The 18,184-nt window shown below is 36.0% G+C and overlaps 12 protein-coding genes and 2 pseudogenes across 14 annotated transcripts, besides 4 other annotated features; 8 read left to right on the forward strand and 6 right to left on the reverse strand.

Annotated features, from left to right (window-relative positions):
• Positions 1–6,920: part of a mobile genetic element that runs on past the window's edge.
• On the forward strand, positions 911–1,869 carry TVAGG3_0057140 (organellar and viral DNA polymerase type B; the record flags this gene model as incomplete). Its single annotated transcript, XM_051221261.1, has 1 exon — positions 911–1,869. A coding segment is annotated over one exon (959 nt), but the record flags the coding sequence as incomplete, so codon positions are not given.
• On the reverse strand, positions 2,303–3,160 carry TVAGG3_0057150 (uncharacterized protein; the record flags this gene model as incomplete). Its single annotated transcript, XM_051221262.1, has 1 exon — positions 2,303–3,160. One exon carries the CDS (start codon positions 3,158–3,160, stop codon positions 2,303–2,305), a length of 858 nt encoding a protein of 285 aa, XP_051106248.1.
• TVAGG3_0057160 (uncharacterized protein) lies at positions 3,185–3,445 on the reverse strand (the record flags this gene model as incomplete). The annotated part of the gene is made up of 1 exon (XM_051221263.1): positions 3,185–3,445. The coding sequence occupies one exon, from the start codon at positions 3,443–3,445 to the stop codon at positions 3,185–3,187; it is 261 nt and encodes an 86-aa protein (XP_051106249.1).
• On the forward strand, positions 3,945–4,428 carry TVAGG3_0057170 (uncharacterized protein; the record flags this gene model as incomplete). The annotated part of the gene is made up of 1 exon (XM_051221264.1): positions 3,945–4,428. A coding segment is annotated over one exon (484 nt), but the record flags the coding sequence as incomplete, so codon positions are not given.
• Positions 5,217–5,519, forward strand: TVAGG3_0057180 (uncharacterized protein; the record flags this gene model as incomplete). Its single annotated transcript, XM_051221265.1, has 1 exon — positions 5,217–5,519. One exon carries the CDS (start codon positions 5,217–5,219, stop codon positions 5,517–5,519), a length of 303 nt encoding a protein of 100 aa, XP_051106251.1.
• Positions 5,550–5,990, forward strand: TVAGG3_0057190 (repellent protein 1 family; the record flags this gene model as incomplete). Its single annotated transcript, XM_051221266.1, has 1 exon — positions 5,550–5,990. The coding sequence occupies one exon, from the start codon at positions 5,550–5,552 to the stop codon at positions 5,988–5,990; it is 441 nt and encodes a 146-aa protein (XP_051106252.1).
• Positions 6,259–6,920: a terminal%2Cinverted (terminal inverted repeat of Maverick-1A transposon ID:TVAGG3_0057020).
• Positions 6,921–7,570: 650 nt separating this feature from the next.
• On the forward strand, positions 7,571–8,418 carry TVAGG3_0057200 (uncharacterized protein; the record flags this gene model as incomplete). Its single annotated transcript, XM_051221267.1, has 1 exon — positions 7,571–8,418. A coding segment is annotated over one exon (848 nt), but the record flags the coding sequence as incomplete, so codon positions are not given.
• A 1,123-nt stretch (positions 8,419–9,541) lies between these two features.
• Positions 9,542–9,709, forward strand: TVAGG3_0057210 (DNA/RNA polymerases family; the record flags this gene model as incomplete). Its single annotated transcript, XM_051221268.1, has 1 exon — positions 9,542–9,709. One exon carries the CDS (start codon positions 9,542–9,544, stop codon positions 9,707–9,709), a length of 168 nt encoding a protein of 55 aa, XP_051106254.1.
• A 22-nt stretch (positions 9,710–9,731) lies between these two features.
• TVAGG3_0057220 (uncharacterized protein) lies at positions 9,732–9,977 on the reverse strand (the record flags this gene model as incomplete). Its single annotated transcript, XM_001301645.2, has 1 exon — positions 9,732–9,977. One exon carries the CDS (start codon positions 9,975–9,977, stop codon positions 9,732–9,734), a length of 246 nt encoding a protein of 81 aa, XP_001301646.2.
• Positions 9,978–10,007: 30 nt separating this feature from the next.
• Positions 10,008–10,271, forward strand: TVAGG3_0057230 (uncharacterized protein; the record flags this gene model as incomplete). Its single annotated transcript, XM_051221269.1, has 1 exon — positions 10,008–10,271. The coding sequence occupies one exon, from the start codon at positions 10,008–10,010 to the stop codon at positions 10,269–10,271; it is 264 nt and encodes an 87-aa protein (XP_051106255.1).
• A 49-nt stretch (positions 10,272–10,320) lies between these two features.
• Positions 10,321–11,010, reverse strand: TVAGG3_0057240 (MazG nucleotide pyrophosphohydrolase domain-containing protein; the record flags this gene model as incomplete). The annotated part of the gene is made up of 1 exon (XM_051221270.1): positions 10,321–11,010. One exon carries the CDS (start codon positions 11,008–11,010, stop codon positions 10,321–10,323), a length of 690 nt encoding a protein of 229 aa, XP_051106256.1.
• A 190-nt stretch (positions 11,011–11,200) lies between these two features.
• Positions 11,201–11,900: a terminal%2Cinverted (terminal inverted repeat of Maverick-1C transposon ID:TVAGG3_0057250).
• Positions 11,201–18,184: part of a mobile genetic element that runs on past the window's edge.
• On the reverse strand, positions 12,173–12,643 carry TVAGG3_0057260 (uncharacterized protein; the record flags this gene model as incomplete). Its single annotated transcript, XM_001584123.2, has 1 exon — positions 12,173–12,643. The coding sequence occupies one exon, from the start codon at positions 12,641–12,643 to the stop codon at positions 12,173–12,175; it is 471 nt and encodes a 156-aa protein (XP_001584173.2).
• Positions 12,674–14,710, reverse strand: TVAGG3_0057270 (annotated as a pseudogene). The gene has a single exon. A coding segment is annotated over exon 1 (2,037 nt).
• TVAGG3_0057280 lies at positions 14,773–15,905 on the forward strand (annotated as a pseudogene). The gene has a single exon. A coding segment is annotated over exon 1 (1,133 nt).

Here is an 18,184-nt window from a genome sequence, read left to right on the forward strand (position 1 = left end):
AGAACTTTTCACATATACGACTGACTTATATAAACAGAACCTTGCACCATTTAAAGATTTGACATATGCTCCAAAGTATTGTGTACAACTGAAGAAGAAAGCAGAGTCAAAAGAAGTAAATAAAAATAAGTGCAAGTTCATTCCTGAGCATGTTTTCTTTGCTGACTTTGAGTGTAGTACCGATGGCTTTCATAAAGCTTTTAACATATGTTACGACAATGAAGATGGTTCAGTGAGTGAAAGCATTTGGGGTCAGAACTGTGCAACAGAATTTTTGGAACGACTTCCTGACAAGAGTTTAATATATTTCCATAACCTCAGTTATGATATAAACTTCATCTTAAGACACATGACAGAAGTGAAAGGAACTCCCATCATTAAAGGTTCACGAACAATGCAAATAACTGGCTTATATAAAGGAAGGGCAATTATTATAAAAGACTCTTACAGTGTTATAAATAAGAAGCTTAAACTATTTCCTGCTATGTTTAACTTACAAACAGGACCGAAAGAAGTATTTCCATATAACTACTACAGCAGTGTTTTGTTAGCAAATGACAACAGAACTGGTGTCATTTCTGAAGCATGTAAGTTTGTCAAGGATGCAGATACGTTCATGAAGAACATAGATTCCATCAAAGGTTGCAGAATAGATGAGAACCACTTCGACTTAGAAAAGTATAGCACATTTTATTGCAAACAAGATGTAAGAATTTTAAGAGAAGGTTTTGTTAAGTTCCGCAATGACATATTGAAAGAATTTGATTTAAACGTTTATGACTACGTTAGTATTTGTTCTATTGCTAACAAATTGTTTGAGAACAGAGTGTACTTCCCGAATGGAAATTTATATGACCTCTCAAATAAACCAAGAGAATTTATTTCGAGATGTATTCAAGGTGGAAGATGTATGTTGTCAGATAACATTAAACAAAAGAGCGAAAAGAAACTCATTGCTGATTTCGACGCTGTTTCATTATATCCATCCGCTATAGCAAGACTTTATACTTTAGAAGGAATTCCAAAGGTTATGAAGAAAGAAATGTTAAGCACAGAGTATCTCATGAGACATTTATTTGATGACGACCAAAAGGAACCCATTGGTGAAAAGTTTATGTCTGGCTTCTTTGTTCTCATTAAGATAACAGAGATTGGAATACATAGACACTTTCCTTTAATAGTTTGTGACCCTGAACTAAATCCAGAACTTAATGTTCCCAGAAGTTCAAACACTTGCTGTTTAATGTATGTTGACCATATAACATTACAAGACCTCATAAAATATCAAGGTGTCAAATGTGAAGTGTTGCAAGGATACTATTACGATGGAAACAGAGATATTAGAATAAGAGATGAAGTAAAGAAGTTGTTTGAGTTAAGGTTAAAGTATAAGAAAGAAGGAAATCCTTTGCAAGAAAATATAAAGCTCATTCTGAACAGTATTTATGGCAAAACTATTCTATCTCCTATTGAGTCAAAAATAACCATAGTAAATGACAAAGATGCTATAAGATATGCCATCAGAAACTACAACCATATAGTGAAGTTCGAAGGTTTGGATGGTTCAGATAAAACTATTTTCAAGCTAACGAAAAGTATTTGCAGACACTTTAACTTCTGTCCACTTGGTGTTAACATTCTGTCTATGTCGAAGAGAATAATGTGTGAAGTATTCTGTACTGCTGAGGACTTAGGAATGGACATCTTTTATAGCGATACCGACAGTATGCACCTCTACAATGAAGATATCCCTCGTTTAGCTGAAGAGTTTGAGAAACGTTATGGAAGAGTTCTCATTGGTAAAAACCTTGGTCAATTTCATAGCGACTTTGCAGAAATCACACCTGGAAAACAAAGTTTAGCATACAAGTCAATATTTTGTGGAAAGAAGACTTACATAGACTTACTCACGAATGATTTAAATGAAGTTGCATTTCACTGCAGAATGAAAGGCGTGAAGCAAGATGTTATTGCTTTAACCGCTAATGAAATGTTTCCTGACTCTGTTCAGTGTTTCTATGATGAAGATAAAGGTTTAATGGTTCCGCAAGGAAAATTTGACAAAGACTCTGAGTTCAGTTTAATGAAACTTTACAAAGCACTTTATGACGGTCAAGAGATTGGATTTGACTTATGTAAGTCTGCTACACCTGCATTTGACGAGAAGTTTAACTTCTCAATAACGACTAAAACAAGCTTTATTCGTAAGTTGAAGTTCTGAGGTCATTTATTTTTGTCAGCAATGAGGTCATTCGTGATAAAAATAAGCCGCTAGCGGCAAGGGCGAAGCCCATGAGGTCATTTACAATACTGCGATGGTAGAGTTTAAGAGTTGTGCTTCAATGTAGAGACAGTCCTTATGGTCTGGAGGTAGCAAAACAGGTGCTTTATGGTCATGAGTGGAGAACATGTCTATCCAAAACTCACGATTGAAGCCAGTAAGCTTGTAATACTTAGGATTTGGCAGTGGTGAAGTTCTTGTATGACCAATGAACTCATTTTCAACTCCCTTACTTAAGTTTGAATATAATATAGCTTGCTTTCTATCCCAAATGCCAGGTGTTACAATCTTTGAAAATTCATTTTTCCTCGGAAGCATTGCATAATAATTGAAAACATTTTTGAAGTCATCATTTGGTTCAGAGATTTGAAATCTTATACGTAATGGATTTTTTTTCTTTTTAGCTACTTCATTGAATGGTGAGAATACAATGAATTGACAGTCATGAGTTCCATCTTCATTTTCATTAAATTCATAATGAAAGTCTATAAGTTGTGGCCGACTACCTTCTTCCTTCAGTTGTGCAAGAAACTCACGTAAAGGCTGTAAAGTTTGTACTTCAATGTTGAACTTTTTCTCGAACATCTCATTAAATGAAATCATACATTGCAACAATGTTGTATCGTCTTTAAAGTATTTGTATATGTGAATGTTTTGGGCGCTTAAAGACTGTTCGTCATTTTCTATCTCGACTTGAAGTATAAAGTCAACCTTTCTGAAAGCACGTGTTATATACATAGATGTTATGCCAATGTACTTCTCTTCATTTATGTTCACAATCCAGTCTGTTGGAAACTTAAACGTTACTCTGTTCCCCTTTATTTTGACGTCAGGGTTTTCACTACTGAACGCAACAGATAAAGGTATTTGTCTATACATTTAATTCGGATAAAAATAAACCATTTACTCTTTCTTTGCTTCAGCTTCTTTAGCTTTTGCTTCAGCTTCTTCTCTAGCTTTCTTCGCCAGCAAACGTGGGTTCTTTTGTCTTCCAGCAGCTAATGCAGCAAGTTGTTTTTCACTAAGTTTTCTCTTTGGTCTCTCTGGCTTTTGTTCTTGTTTTTGTTCCTTCAGTTCGGATAAAATTTGCTCACGAATTTCTTTCTTCAATGCTTCAACATCTATGACCCCTTGGGTCTTGTCCGTAGGGCTTGTCTGAGTCATTTGACTGCAGATAAAAAACAAAATTAAAACTTTAACCGATGTAAAATGAGCTTGTCAAAATCAGAGCGAGAGTCTATTATATTAAATGACGCCAGAGGAATACAACATCCTTTCTATTACGTAAGTCAGAGTAAAAGATGGTAAAATATACGTAAGAAAAAGAAAGGTTCCATTAGCGAATGCAGAAAGCGACAACATTAAGGTGTATGGCAAGGGTGAAGCCCATGTTAAGCCTTCTATTCAAACTGAAAAGTCAATAGAACAAGAAGAAAAGAAGCCAGATGTACTTTCAATAACGAACCAAGAGCTTATTGCAAAGTTTGTGAATTTCATTGAAAAACAAACCGAGTCAAAGAACCCTGACCCGCCAGTGAAAGAAGTTGAGACAAAAGAGAATGTACAGTTCATTGAAAATGTCAAGAAACAACTTCCACCACGAATGCCAAGAAGAAGAGTGAGAATAATGAAGTAAATAGATATTTTTATCCGAAGTAAATACATGCAGAACGAACAGTTAAACGAATTTACTCCAGCAGAGCATATTCATCAGATTCGCTCATATTTCGATATCATAGACAATGCAGTTCAAATTGGTGACACTAATAGAAAATATTCTGACGCAAAGATTCCATCACAACCTGGAACTGCTAAAGATAACACATGGGTAACATTCAATCTCTCACCTCCTGGTGAAAATATGTTGGACCTTTACAATACATTCATTACGTATAAAATGGAAGGTCAATTTATTGCAGATAAAGAAATTGGTTCAGGTTCCAATAAAACAAACCCACCAGGATTTTGGATTGGTTTCGATGACGCTTTCTATGCAGTTGCTGGATATCAAATCCTTGCAAATGGTCGTATCGTATATTCTCAAGACAACGCAAGAGAAGAAGCATATATAACTTCAAACTCACAAACTACCGAACAAATAAAGAAAGTAGATGTTTTCTCAAAGACTCGACATGAAGATGTATGGAGTCATTCGGGAACATGCAGAACAGGACAAATTGTTAGTGGTCCAATTACAGCAGGAAAATCATTTGATTTTAAGCTTCGTTTAAGAATTCCTGTTAGAAAGTTTTTACCATTAGAAGCTATAAGATTTATTCCAGCTTTTGCAGGAAACATTCAGCTTAAAGTAAAGTTCAGTAGCGACGCCTTACAATGCACATCTATATCTGTAAATGATATCATTGCTTTCAATCCAACTCTTAAAGTTGCATTTGCTTCAGATTCAAATCCACCGACAAATAAATTTGTTCCATGGAATGAACCATTCACTATGATAACAAAGGCAGTAGAAGCTAGTGGAACAGTTACTATTACAACTGTAACCCAACAACTATTTCGAACAAAGATGGATTTTAATGAATGTTTCATTCATCCAAAGTCATTCTCTTTAGACCCTAACATTTATACAGAACTTGTAGAACATTATACAAACGAGGCTTTATGTTTTCCTGTTAAAGTTATGGATTGGATTCCTATGGACGGTTCATTCTCAAAGAATACAGATAGTTCAAGTGCAACATTTACAGCAGCTTATACGCCTATTAATGTTAAAAGTATTTGGGCACTATTTAGAAAGAAAGACAACTATTATGTTAATTTTGAGAACCCTAAGTTTAAATATCTTCAGCTTTCCATGGGAGCTTATGGAAATATGCCTGCAGAACCCGAAAAATCATATGGACCTGTATTTTATGAAATGGTTGCGAACGCTTGCAATACAAACAATGATATGATAGGATTTAATGAAGATGTTATGAGGTCATTGGTGGATGATGGTAGTGTGGAACATAAATGGGATAGTTATGACAACACACATTTCTTATGTGGTTTTCCAACAGAAGTGGACTTTTGCTTCCAGCAAGGTCAAACATCTACTGCTCCAATAACATACAAATTGTCTGTTAAAGGACCTATTGAACTAGCAACTGAAAATGTACCAAAGCCACTTATTGGATTTATGAGGGATTGTTGCTTTGCCATTCAGGTGCGTGCTAATGGAATCCCCATAATAAGATTAGATGACTATAACTTAGCTACGGACGACAGTGAGGAATAAAGGATGAACGTTTATTTTTAAAGCTTATAAATGAGTTCTTCATCAAGCTCTCGTGAACCTTCACCATCTATGAAACAAACTTTACCAAACGATTATGGAGCACCTATTGAATATTTCTTACGAGCTGCACAATGGCAAAGAGCAGTTTCACCAAGGTTAGGTGTTCCACCAGCTCCTGCCAAAAATAGCATTTGGTCAAGTCCTTATATAAAATATGGTCTCCCACTAGGTTTGCTAGCTACAGCAGGAGCAGTAATGATGTTGAAAAGAAATAAAGCAAATGTTGTAAATAATACTGAAGTAGCTGAAGTTAAACAAACTCCGACACCTTCACAAGCAAAACCTTCAATGACTCCTGAACCTATGGAAGTACAAACTCCTGTTCAAAAGTCAACTCCTAAACCGACTCCAACATTTAAACCAGAACCTACTCCTCAAATAAATCGTAAAACTCCTGCGTTTCCTTACTGAAAAAATAACGTTATTTTTATTTAATATTAAAATTTTTATTTGATTGAAATGACAAATAAAGTCACTGAAGCAATGAAACAAAAGTTTTTGGTAGAATACATTAAATCAGGAACTATTCCAGAAGGTTTTTACATTCATACTATGAAGGATGGTAGAGTTCAGTTTCGAAAGATAAAGCAACCATTAGATAAAGAAGGAATTTTGAGAAAGATTAAACTTCATGAGGACAACATTGCTGAACTTAGGAAGAAGTTAGAAGAGTTGGAGAAAGGAAGAGAGTTATAAAGCAATGAATTCAACAGGGTGAAAAACAGGTGAAAAAAGAGGTGAGATCTCACCGCTTCACCTAAATTTATTTTGTGCTATGTTTTCATACGTGTGAGGGTGGTGATATCATTAATTTTTAAGTTTATTTTTATATTTTATTTTTTATTTTATTTGGATGTAAATGACGAAAACTATTGAGATAACAAACTACAACGGTCATGAGTTCAAGAATTTGTTCTTCGTTCCTCGTGAAAATACATTCTATCAGATACGAGGGAGAAAGGGTAAAGTTAGTTTGAGCGTTTATGACAACAAACATAATGGGAGATATATAAAAGCAATAGATACAAACGGTAAGCGTGTTTCATTAGCTTTGTCAAAACTTACTAACATTTATTTTGACAGTGACTTTGACTCTGACGATTGGAGTGACAGCAGCGATACTGAAGAATATGAACTATTGTGTGAAGCACAGCAATGGGAAGCGCTGCAATACTTTTGTAAGTGAGAACATTAGTGGGAACGTTAGTGAGAACGTTTATTTTTCATTAGTGAAGTCGTTTGTGTTGTAAAATATACGTTAGTAGTTTTGTAAAGTGTCAAACCGTTATCTTGGGTAAGGTGGAACGCAGTGTCGCCGTACCCAAGATAGTCATACTAACTAATTTTTTACTGAGATGAAATGACCGAAGAAGTTGAAACGGTAGATTTGACACCACAAACAAAAAGTTCAGAACCATTGTCAAAACCTGTCAAAGAACTTACAGATGAAGAGAAAAATTCAATAATAGAAAGTGCCAGGTCTGGAAATACAAACCCTAACTATAAAGTCACTTTTCATAGAAATGGAACGGCTAGTATCTCAAAAAAGAAACAGACTCTCACAAATAAAATATTGAAGTCTGAAGGAGCTTTCGAGACAACAGATGGAAAAGTTTACTTCACTGACCAACAGTTCATTATAGAACATCTCATTGACTTAGAGTCAAAATATTCTAAACTTTACAACAAACACAAAAAGTTGAAAGGAAAACAAAAACAAATGGCATATGATATTTATGAAGATGTTGACGACACAACTGTTCCTGCAGGTGAAGTAAAGTCAGAGGAACCGAAAAGTGACGAAAAACCGATAGAAGAAGAGAAACCAAAAACTGAAGATAAACCAAAACCAAAGTTTAGTTTCCAAACTAAACCAAGTCAACCTTCATTAGCTGGTATGGGTTGGCGTCAAAGACTTATGGCAGCAGGCTGTTATGTTAAGTAAAGAAAAAAACATTTTTTTTCTTTTTATAAAAATGCCCCCATATAGAATGGATAGAAAGTCTGCTAGAATAAAAGCAGAGTTACAAAGATATGGTTGGAGAGTTTCGAAGAATTTTAAATATAGGAAGGGAAGACCCATAAAAGTCTATGACAAACTGGCTGGTCTTCGCTACGAAATGGATTTGGAAACAGCACGTGCAAATTATCCAAACAGACTAGAGAGGTTAGAAGAAGAACGTCTTATGGACATGCCTTTCGATGTTAGTGAACCTCAAGTTGAAGGACACGACGGCTTTGCCAGATTCTACTGGAAACATGACGAACAATTGCATCCTTTGAGAAGGAAAAAAGGTAGTGCAGAGGATGGTCATGCTCCCATGGAAAGAACAAGATATGCATATGAAAAGTATCGTGAAGTTAGAAGTCAAATTACATCTGGTCGAACCTTTACAGTAAACTTTGACGAAGGAAAGAACAAAGAAGGCTTCATGGGAGTACTTGCTGCCATACAAGACGGAAATAAGAAAGGACACAATCTCAGATTGACCATAACGGATTTGGATGGTCACATTTACTATGCAAATGGCAATGAACAAACAGCTGCAAAACTTCTTGACGCTTTCAAGACTACAAAGAGAGAACAAATGGTTGACTCCGACTCAGACATTTTGAATGCAATTGAAGGAATTGCAAGTGTCAAGTTCGAATGGTACCAACCTAACCCTCAAGCAGTCAGACAACATGCTGGATACTTCCCCTTCATAAATAAGTCTGACATTGACTTGACAAGGTATGGAATTTACAATTCAATTGAAACAATTGTCAATGAACCTTGTATTCTTACATGTCTCAGGAACTCTGGTCTTGTTACAGATGAGAAGATGAAGTATCTTGAGTCATGTGTGAAGACAAGGTACATTCTCAGAGGTCAATTGGCAAAAATTGCACCGTTGGCAAATGTCAATATCCGAGTCAACATACCTACAGCTAAAGGTTCTTCACATGACGACTATGTTGTTGAGTTCAATTTACCATGGTTGAAGATTGCAATTGTCCACAACCACTTCATGTTGAACGAAAGTCTTACAAACCCATTGTTCGGAAAAGGCAAGTGCAACATTGTCAGAGCTGTAAACATTCTTTTCGAGAAAGGTTTGTTGGAACCAATTCCAGATGACAAGCTGACAGAAACTTTTGTACCAAAAGACGAAACAAACTTTTCATTGTTAGCAAGACCAAAAGTTGTTCCAGACAAAGTTCTAGTACAAAAGAAGTACACAATTCCAAAAGGAGTTGGATTGTTCGGATACCAACCTGAACCAGAAGAACTTCCAATGAGGTTGCAAGAACTTCAAGATGCTATAAACAAACTTCCATTGAGACATCCAATTGACGTCAAATTGTATTGGAGAGCATCTGAGTTAGGTCAGAAGGTTTTATATGAAACAGGTTGCTTCGACGATGTTTATGAGATAACAGGAGAAGTTTCTCAGAAGATAAGAGACTCACTTGAATTTCCACAAACTGGACCAATTGGTTGCGACAAGTTCGACTCAGATGAAAAGATATACTATGTCGACCTTAACGCTGCATACATGAGGTTTGTCCAATATATTCCGACTGGAATTCCAAACGAAGATGGTGAGTTCCCGGGAAGGAACTATACAGTTGGAAAAGTCATACAACAACTGTATGATATTAGGAAAGCTTCAAACCCCAAACTTGCAATGACACTCAAATTGCTTATGAATTCGACATGGGGATATTCCATTAAGAAACCTCAAGAGATGAAGAGTAAACATTATGAGAAGGTCGACAACTTTGTTGAAAGGTTTTCTCCTTTTGTTTTGAAGTACGAATTCACTCAAGGTCAAAGTGGCTTAGTAACCACATTAAAACCTATTGTCGAACATTGGTCTTACCCTCAGTTCGCAAAGGCAGTCCTTGACAACTACAACAAATTCTTCTCCGAAGTCAAATCCAAAGTGAAGGTTTACTATGAGAACATTGACGCACTCATGACGAACGAAGAAGGATACAACAAACTCATTGAAATGGGTTTAGTCGGTGAAAAGATGGGTCAATTCAAATTGGACAAAATTTTCACCGAAGTTCATGTCCTCTCCAAGCGTAAGTACTGGGGCATACTTGAAGACGGCACAGAAATAAAACATTGCATGAAATAAAAAATTTTTATTCGAATTTGAATTAAAATGTGGGAATTCTTGGGAACGGGAAAGGCTTATTTACTTGAGGAACAGGTAAAGGTGGTGGAGGTGGAGGTGGTGGCAACCAGTCCATTTTATATTCCTTCCTAGCTAATTTCCGTTTAATTTCATGGTCGCCCTCGGAGTCTTTGAATCGGACAGGTCGAGTTACACCATTCTTGGTCTCAAACTCATATATAACCTGTTTGTCTGTATTTTCGTCGACTATGGCACGAGACACGAACATTGACCAAACGGACAAAAAGTGTCATTTCGGATGGTCACGCAGCCAATCGCATTCGAGCACTTCGAAGAAGCCTTACGTTCCAAGGGAGAGGGTGTCTGGTGCAAGGCAGAGGTCATGAAACTCTACGAGCAGTACATCCTCAATGCCTGGGAGGACAAATCGTCCTTGGATTGGCAATTCTACCAACTCCTCTGGGACGACCTCCTACGCAACTGGGATAACGAAAGAGCCCAATTCAAAGGTCGGGAACTAATTTTGCAAATTACCCTTAATTTAACATACTTATCCAAATAAACACCTAAATTTACTTGGGGTTTCCCCCTAAAATAAAATTTTTTTACTCTTAGAACCACTCGAGGTTCTCCTTACGGTTGTTGAGCTTGTCACCGTCAATGTGTCTGACCCTCGTCTTCTTGTATGGATTTGGAACCCATTGCATACCGACAAGCCTTCCCATGGAAATTGAACCGTAATTCCGAAGGTTAAGGTTCAAGTGTCCCAAGTTGTTGAGGACTGGGGTAAGAACCTTGCCTGTCTCCTTGTTGCGGATTTGGTATGGGTAGGGTTGGGAAATTTCGTAAGCGTCATCGGCAACAAGGGTTGCCCAAACTTCCTCTTCTTCGTGTTTCTCTTCTTCCTCTTCTTCCTCTTCTTCCTCTTCTTTGATAATACCTTCGGCAATTCTGTGTTCACGAAGTACGGTGTTGCATGTTCTGTCCTTTCCGAGTACCTTCCAGATGGCGTCTATCTCTTCGAAGAAACGGTAGATGAGTCGGGCAAGGTTTTGGTTCTCTATGTCGTATTGGCGCAAGGTTTCCGCGAAATCGTTCAGGACTTTCTCATTGGAAGCTTGGTTCGTGAGGACATTGGCTTTGAGATTGGTCATCTCTGTCATAAGACTACTTTGGAGAGTCTTAATGGTGTTTGTCAGATGAGCTTTCAATTGGGCAATTTGAATTTGAATTGGGCGCTTGTCTGGCAACCTTGAAAGGACATCTGCCATTGAGTTTGGCTTCGGTGCTTGTTCGGACATCGAAAAAATGAAGTGGTTTGAGAATGGCGGTTTTACTTCAAAAAGCTTGTTATGACAGTTATGTCATACAACAAGTTTAAAATAATATCTTGTTCTTCTTCTGAACGTTTGTTGTCTCTTCCGATAAAAGTTTCGAACATGAGAACCAAAAAACGTTTTTTGAGATTGTGGAAGAGTTCAGGCAAACGTTAGTTAGTATGGTTATGTTGGGTATGGTGGCACTGCGTTCCACCTTACCCAATACTTGTGAATTTGACACTTTACAAAACCGTTAACGTATATTTTACAACATGAACGCAAAAACTAATTTAACCTTAAATATTTACAAAGCCGCCAACCACTTCACTAACGAACTCACTAATGTAAAAATAAACGTTCTCACTATCGTTCTCACTAACAACTTCACTAATGTTCTCATAAATTTTCCTCAATATCTTCATCATCAGTGTTAACCCTATTGTAGTCATACTTGAAGCCATAAACTTTCTCTAACTTCTTAACGTACAATTTACATAACTTACCTTCGTCATCGTATGGTTTAATGATATAACTATTTCTATCTTTATACACAGTCAATGAAAAGTCAACTGGTCTCGGATGTATTTGAAAGAACATGTTATGCTCAGGAAGGAAGAATAAATGTTTAAATGTATGTTTGTTATACTGTGGAATTCGAATGAGTTGCTTTTGTTCTGTCATTTACATCCAAATAAAAAATTTCAGTAAACTTAAAAATAAAATAAAAATAAACGTTCTCGCTAAATAATAAAATAAACTTAAAAATAAACGTTGTCAGAGGTGAAAAAATAAATTTAGGTGAAGTGGTGAAATCTCACCTCTTTTTTCACCTCTTTTTTCACCTCATGAATTCATTGCTTTATAACTCTCTTCTTTTCTCCAACTCTTCTAACTTCTTCCTAAGTTCAGCAATGTTGTCCTCATGAAGTTTAATCTTCCTTAATATACCTTCTCTATCTAATGGTTGCTTTATCTTTCTAAACTGAACTCTACCATCCTTCATAGTATGAACGTAAAAACCTTCTGGAACCGCTCCTGATTTAATGTATTCTACCAAAAATTTTTGTTTCATTGCTTCAGTGACTTTAGTCGTCATTTTACTCTAAATAAAATGTTCAAATAAAATAAAACTAACATTATTTTTTCAGTAAGGAAACGCAGGAGTTTTACGATTTATTTGAGGAGTAGGTTCTGGTTTAAATGTTGGAGTCGGTTTTGGAGTTGACTTTTGAACAGGAGTTTGTACTTTCATAGGTTCAGGAGTCATTGAAGGTGTTGTTTGTGAAGGCGTTGGTTTTGACGTTGGTTTTGGCGATGGTGTCGGAGTTTGTTCAAATTCAGCTACTTCAGTATTATTTATAACATTTGCTTTATTTCTTTTCAACATCATTACTGCTCCTGCTGTAGCTAGCAAACCTAGTGGGAGACCATATTTTATATAAGGACTTGACCAAATGCTATTTTTGACAGGAGCTGGTGGAACACCTAACCTTGGTGAGACTGCTCTTTGCCATTGTGCAGCTCGTAAGAAATATTCAATAGGTGCTCCATAATCGTTTGGTAAAGTTTGTTTCATAGATGGTGAAGGTTCACGAGAGCTTGATGAAGAACTCATTTATAAGCTTTAAAAATAAACGTTCATCCTTTATTCCTCACTGTCGTCCGTGGCTAAGTTATAGTCGTCAAGTCTTATTATTGGTATGCCTGACTGTCTTACTTGTATTGCAAAGCAACAATCCCTCATAAATCCAATAAGTGGCTTTGGTACGTTTTCAGTTGCTAGTTCAATAGGTCCTTTAACAGACAATTTGTATGTTATTGGAGCAGTAGATGTTTGACCTTGCTGGAAGCAAAAGTCCACTTCTGTTGGAAAACCACATAAGAAATGTGTGTTGTCATAGCTATCCCATTTATGTTCCACACTACCATCATCCACCAATGACCTCATAACATCTTCATTAAATCCAATCATATCATTGTTTGTATTGCAAGCGTTCGCAACCATTTCATAAAATACAGGTCCATATGATTTTTCAGGTTCTGCAGGCATATTTCCATAAGCTCCCATGGAAAGCTGAAGATATTTAAACTTAGGGTTCTCAAAATTAACATAATAGTTGTCTTTCTTTCTAAATAGTGCCCAAATACTTTTAACATTAATAGGCGTATAAGCTGCTGTAAATGTTGCACTTGAACTATCTGTATTCTTTGAGAATGAACCGTCCATAGGAATCCAATCCATAACTTTAACAGGAAAACATAAAGCCTCGTTTGTATAATGTTCTACAAGTTCTGTATAAATGTTAGGGTCTAAAGAGAATGACTTTGGATGAATGAAACATTCATTAAAATCCATCTTTGTTCGAAATAGTTGCTGGTTTACAGTTGTAATAGTAACTGTTCCACTAGCTTCTACTGCCTTCGTTATCATAGTGAATGGTTCATTCCATGGAACAAATTTATTTGTCGGTGGATTTGAATCTGAAGCAAATGCAACTTTAAGAGTTGGATTGAAAGCAATGATATCATTTACAGATATAGATGTGCATTGTAAGGCGTCGCTACTGAACTTTACTTTAAGCTGAATGTTTCCTGCAAAAGCTGGAATAAATCGAATAGCTTCTAATGGAAGGAATCTTCTAACAGGAATTCTTAAACGAAGCTTAAAATCAAATGATTTTCCTGCTGTAATTGGACCACTAACAATTTGTCCTGTTCTGCATGTTCCCGAATGACTCCATACATCTTCATGTCGAGTCTTTGAGAAAACATCTACTTTCTTTATTTGTTCGGTAGTTTGTGAGTTTGAAGTTATATATGCTTCTTCTCTTGCGTTGTCTTGAGAATATACGATACGACCATTTGCAAGGATTTGATATCCAGCAACTGCATAGAAAGCGTCATCGAAACCAATCCAAAATCCTGGTGGGTTTGTTTTATTGGAACCTGAACCAATTTCTTTATCTACAATAAATTGACCTTCCATTTTATACGTAATGAATGTATTGTAAAGGTCCAACATATTTTCACCAGGAGGTGAGAGATTGAATGTTACCCATGTGTTATCTTTAGCAGTTCCAGGTTGTGATGGAATCTTTGCGTCAGAATATTTTCTATTAGTGTCACCAATTTGAACTGCATTGTCTATGATATCGAAATATGAGCGAATCTGATGAATATGCTCTGCTGGAGTAAATTCGTTTAACTGTTCGTTCTGCATGTATTTACTTCAGATAAAAATATCTATTTACTTCATTATTCTCACTCTTCTTCTTGGCATTCGTGGTGGAAGTTGTTTCTTGACATTTTCAATGAACTGTACATTCTCTTTTGTCTCAACTTCTTTCACTGGCGGGTCAGGGTTCTTTGACTCGGTTTGTTTTTCAATGAAATTCACGAACTTTGCAATAAGCTCTTGGTTCGTTATTGAAAGTACATCTGGCTTCTTTTCTTCTTGTTCTTTTGGTGGCTCAGTTTGAACAGAAGGTTTTATATGGGCTTCGTGGACTTCACCCTTGCCATGCACCTTAATGTTGTCGCTCTCTGCATTCGCTAATGGAACCTTTCTTTTTCTTACGTATATTTTACCATCTTTACTCTGACTTACGTAATAGAAAGGATGTTGTATTCCTCTTGCGTCATTTAATATAATAGACTCTCGCTCTGATTTTGACAAGCTCATTTTACATCGGTTAAAGTTTTAATTTAGTTTTTTATCTGCAGTCAAATGACTCAGACAAGTCTATGGACAAGACCCAAGGGGTCATAGATGTTGAAGCATTGAAGAAAGAAATTCGCGAGCAAATTTTATCCGAACTGAAGGAACAAAAACAAGAACAAAAGCCAGAGAGACCAAAGAGAAAACTTAGTGAAAAACAACTAGCTGCATTAGCTGCTGGAAGACAGAAGAACCCACGTTTGCTGGCGAAAAAAGCTAGAGAAGAAGCAAAAGCAAAGGAAGAACAAAAAGCAAAGAAGCTGAAGCAAAGAAAGAGTAAATGGTTTATTTTTATCCAAACTAAATGTATAGACAAATACCTTTATCTGTTGCGTTCAGTAGTGAAAACCCTGACGTCAAAATAAAGGGGAACAGAGTAACGTTTAAGTTTCCAACAGACTGGATTGTGAACATAAATGAAGAGAAGTACATTGGCATAACATCTATGTATATAACACGTGCTTTCAGAAAGGTTGACTTTATACTTCAAGTCGAGATAGAAAATGACGAACAGTCTTTAAGCGCCCAAAACATTCACATATACAAATACTTTAAAGACGATACAACATTGTTGCAATGTATGATTTCATTTAATGAGATGTTCGAGAAAAAGTTCAACATTGAAGTACAAACTTTACAGCCTTTACGTGAGTTTCTTGCACAACTGAAAGAAGAAGGTAGTCAGCCACAACTTATAGACTTTCATTATGAATTTAATGAAAATGAAGATGGAACACATGACTGTCAATTCATTGTATTCTCACCATTCAATGAAGTCGCTAAAAAGAAAGAAAATCCATTACGTATAAGATTTCAAATCTCCGAACCAAGTGATGATTTTAAGAATGTTTTCAATTATGATGCAATGCTTCCGAGGAAAAATGAATTTTCAAAGATTGTAACACCTGGCATTTGGGATAGAAAGCAAGCAATACTTTACTCTAATATAGCCAAAGGCGTTGAAAATGAGTTCATTGGTCATACAAGAACTTCACCACTTCCTAACCCTAAATACTATAAATTAACTGGCTTCAATCGTGAGTTTTGGATAGACATGTTCTCCACTCATGACCATAAATGTCCAGTGTTCTTGCCTCCAGATAAGGACTGTCTCTACATTGAAGCACAACTCTTAAACTCTACCATCGCAGTATTGTAAAATCTACGCTAGCTTTATTTTTATCACGAATGACCTCATTGCTGACAAAAATAAGCCGCTAGCGGCAAGGGCGAAGCCCATGACCTCAGAACTTCAACTTACGAATAAAGCTTGTTTTAGTCGTTATTGAAAAGTTGAACTTTTCAGCAAAGCAAGGTTGACATGACTTACATAAGTCGAATGCAATCTCTTGACCATCATAAAGTGCTTTGTAAAGTTTCATTAAACTGAACTCAGAGTCTTTGTCATATGTTCCAACAGGTATGTGAATGTTCTTATCTTCATTGTAATAGCATTGTATAGCTTCAGGAAACATTTCATTAGCGGTTAAAGCAATAACATCTTGCTTCACGCCTTTCATTCTGCAGTGAAATGCAACTTCATTTAAATCGTTAGTGGAGTAAGTCTATGTAGGTCTTCTTTCCACAGAAAATACTTTTATAAGCTAAACTTTGTTTCAGGTGTTATTTTCTGCAAAGTCGCTATGAAAATTGGACCAAGGTTCTTTCCTATAAGTTCGCAGGACCAATATCTATTCTTAAACCCTGCTGCAAGCTTTGGTATGTCTTCATTATATAAGTGCATACTGTCGGTATCCTGGTAAAAAGATTTGAAGACCCATATCTTTCAGCAGTACAGAAACTTCATTCATAATACGTTTTGACATAGACAGAATATTAAACACCAAGTGGACAGAAGTTAAAGTGTCTGCAAATGCTTTTCGTTAGCTTGAAAATAGTTTTTATCTGAACCATCCAACCTTCGAACTTACTATATGGTTGTAATTTCTTATAGCATATCTTTATAGCATTTTGTCATTTACTATGGTTATTTTTGACTCAATAGGAGATAGAATGTTTTGCCATAAATATGCTGTTCAGAATGAGTTTTTATTAATTCTTGTAAGGGGTTTCCTTCTTTCTTATACTTTAACCTTAATCAAACAATTCTTTTACTTCATCTCTTATTCTCATATCTCTGTTTCCATCGTAAATAGTATCCTTGCAACACTTCACATTTGACACATTGATATTTATGAGGTTCTTGTAATGTTATATGGTCAACATACATGAGACAGCAAGTGTTTGAACTTCTTGGACGTTAATTTCTGGATTTAGTTTCAGGGTCGCAAAACTATTAAATGAAAGTGTCTGGGTATACCATCTCTGTTATCTTAATGAGAACAAAGAAGCCCAGACATAAACTTTCACCAATGGGTTCCTTTTGGTCATCATCGAATAAATGTCTCATGAGATACTCTGTGCTTTAAACATTTCTTCTTCAATACTTTTGGAATACCTTCTAAAGTATAAGTCTTGCTAATAGCTGAAGGATATAATGAAACAGTGTCGAAGTCAGCAATGAGTTTCTTTTTGCTCTTTTGTTTCATGTTATCTGACAACCATACATCTTCCACCTTGAATGCATCTCGAAATAAATTCTCTTGGTTTATTTGAGAGGTCATAAAGATTTCCATTCGGGAAGTAAACTCTGTTCTCAAACAATTTGTTAGCAATAGAACAAATACTAACGTAGTCATAAAAGTTTAAATCAAAACTCTTCAATAGTCATTGCGGACTTTACAAAACCTTCTCTTAAAATTCTTAACATCTTTTTTGCAGTAAAGACGTGCTATATTTTTCTAAGTCGAAGTGGTTTTCATCTAGTGCAACCTTGATGGAATCTATGTTTTTCATGAATGTATCTGCCATCATGGATAAACTTACAATGCTTCAGAAATTGACACCATTCTGTTGTCATTTGCTAACAAAACCACTGTAGTAGTATATGGAAATACTTTCTTTCGGTCTCTGTTTGTAAGTTAAACATAGAGCGATAATGTTTTAAAGCCTTCTTTATTTATAACACGTGTAAGAGTCTTTTATAATAATTGCCCGTCCTTTATATAAACCAGTTTGTTGCATTGTTCGTGCAACCTTAAATGATGGGAGTCTCCTTTCCTTTCTGTCATGTGTCCTTAAGATGAAAGGTTTAGTGTCATAACTGAGGGTTGTGGAAATATATTGAAACTCTTTGTCAGGAAGTCTTTCAAAAATTTGTTGCTAGGTGCAGTTTGTTGACCCAAACTGGCTTTCACTCACTGAACCATCTTCAACTGTCATAACAGATGTTAAAAGCTTTATGAAAGCCGTCTGTGCTACACTCAAAAGTCAGCAAAGAAACCGTGCTCAGGGAATGGAATTTACATTTAGCTTTTAACTTTAGCTTCTTAATTGACTATCTGGCTTTCTTCGTTCAGTTGTACGACATACTTTTGG

The sequence above is a fragment of the Trichomonas vaginalis genome, chromosome IV (genome assembly GCF_026262505.1).
Source record: "Trichomonas vaginalis G3 chromosome IV, whole genome shotgun sequence".
Lineage (NCBI taxonomy): Eukaryota > Parabasalia > Trichomonadida > Trichomonadidae > Trichomonas > Trichomonas vaginalis.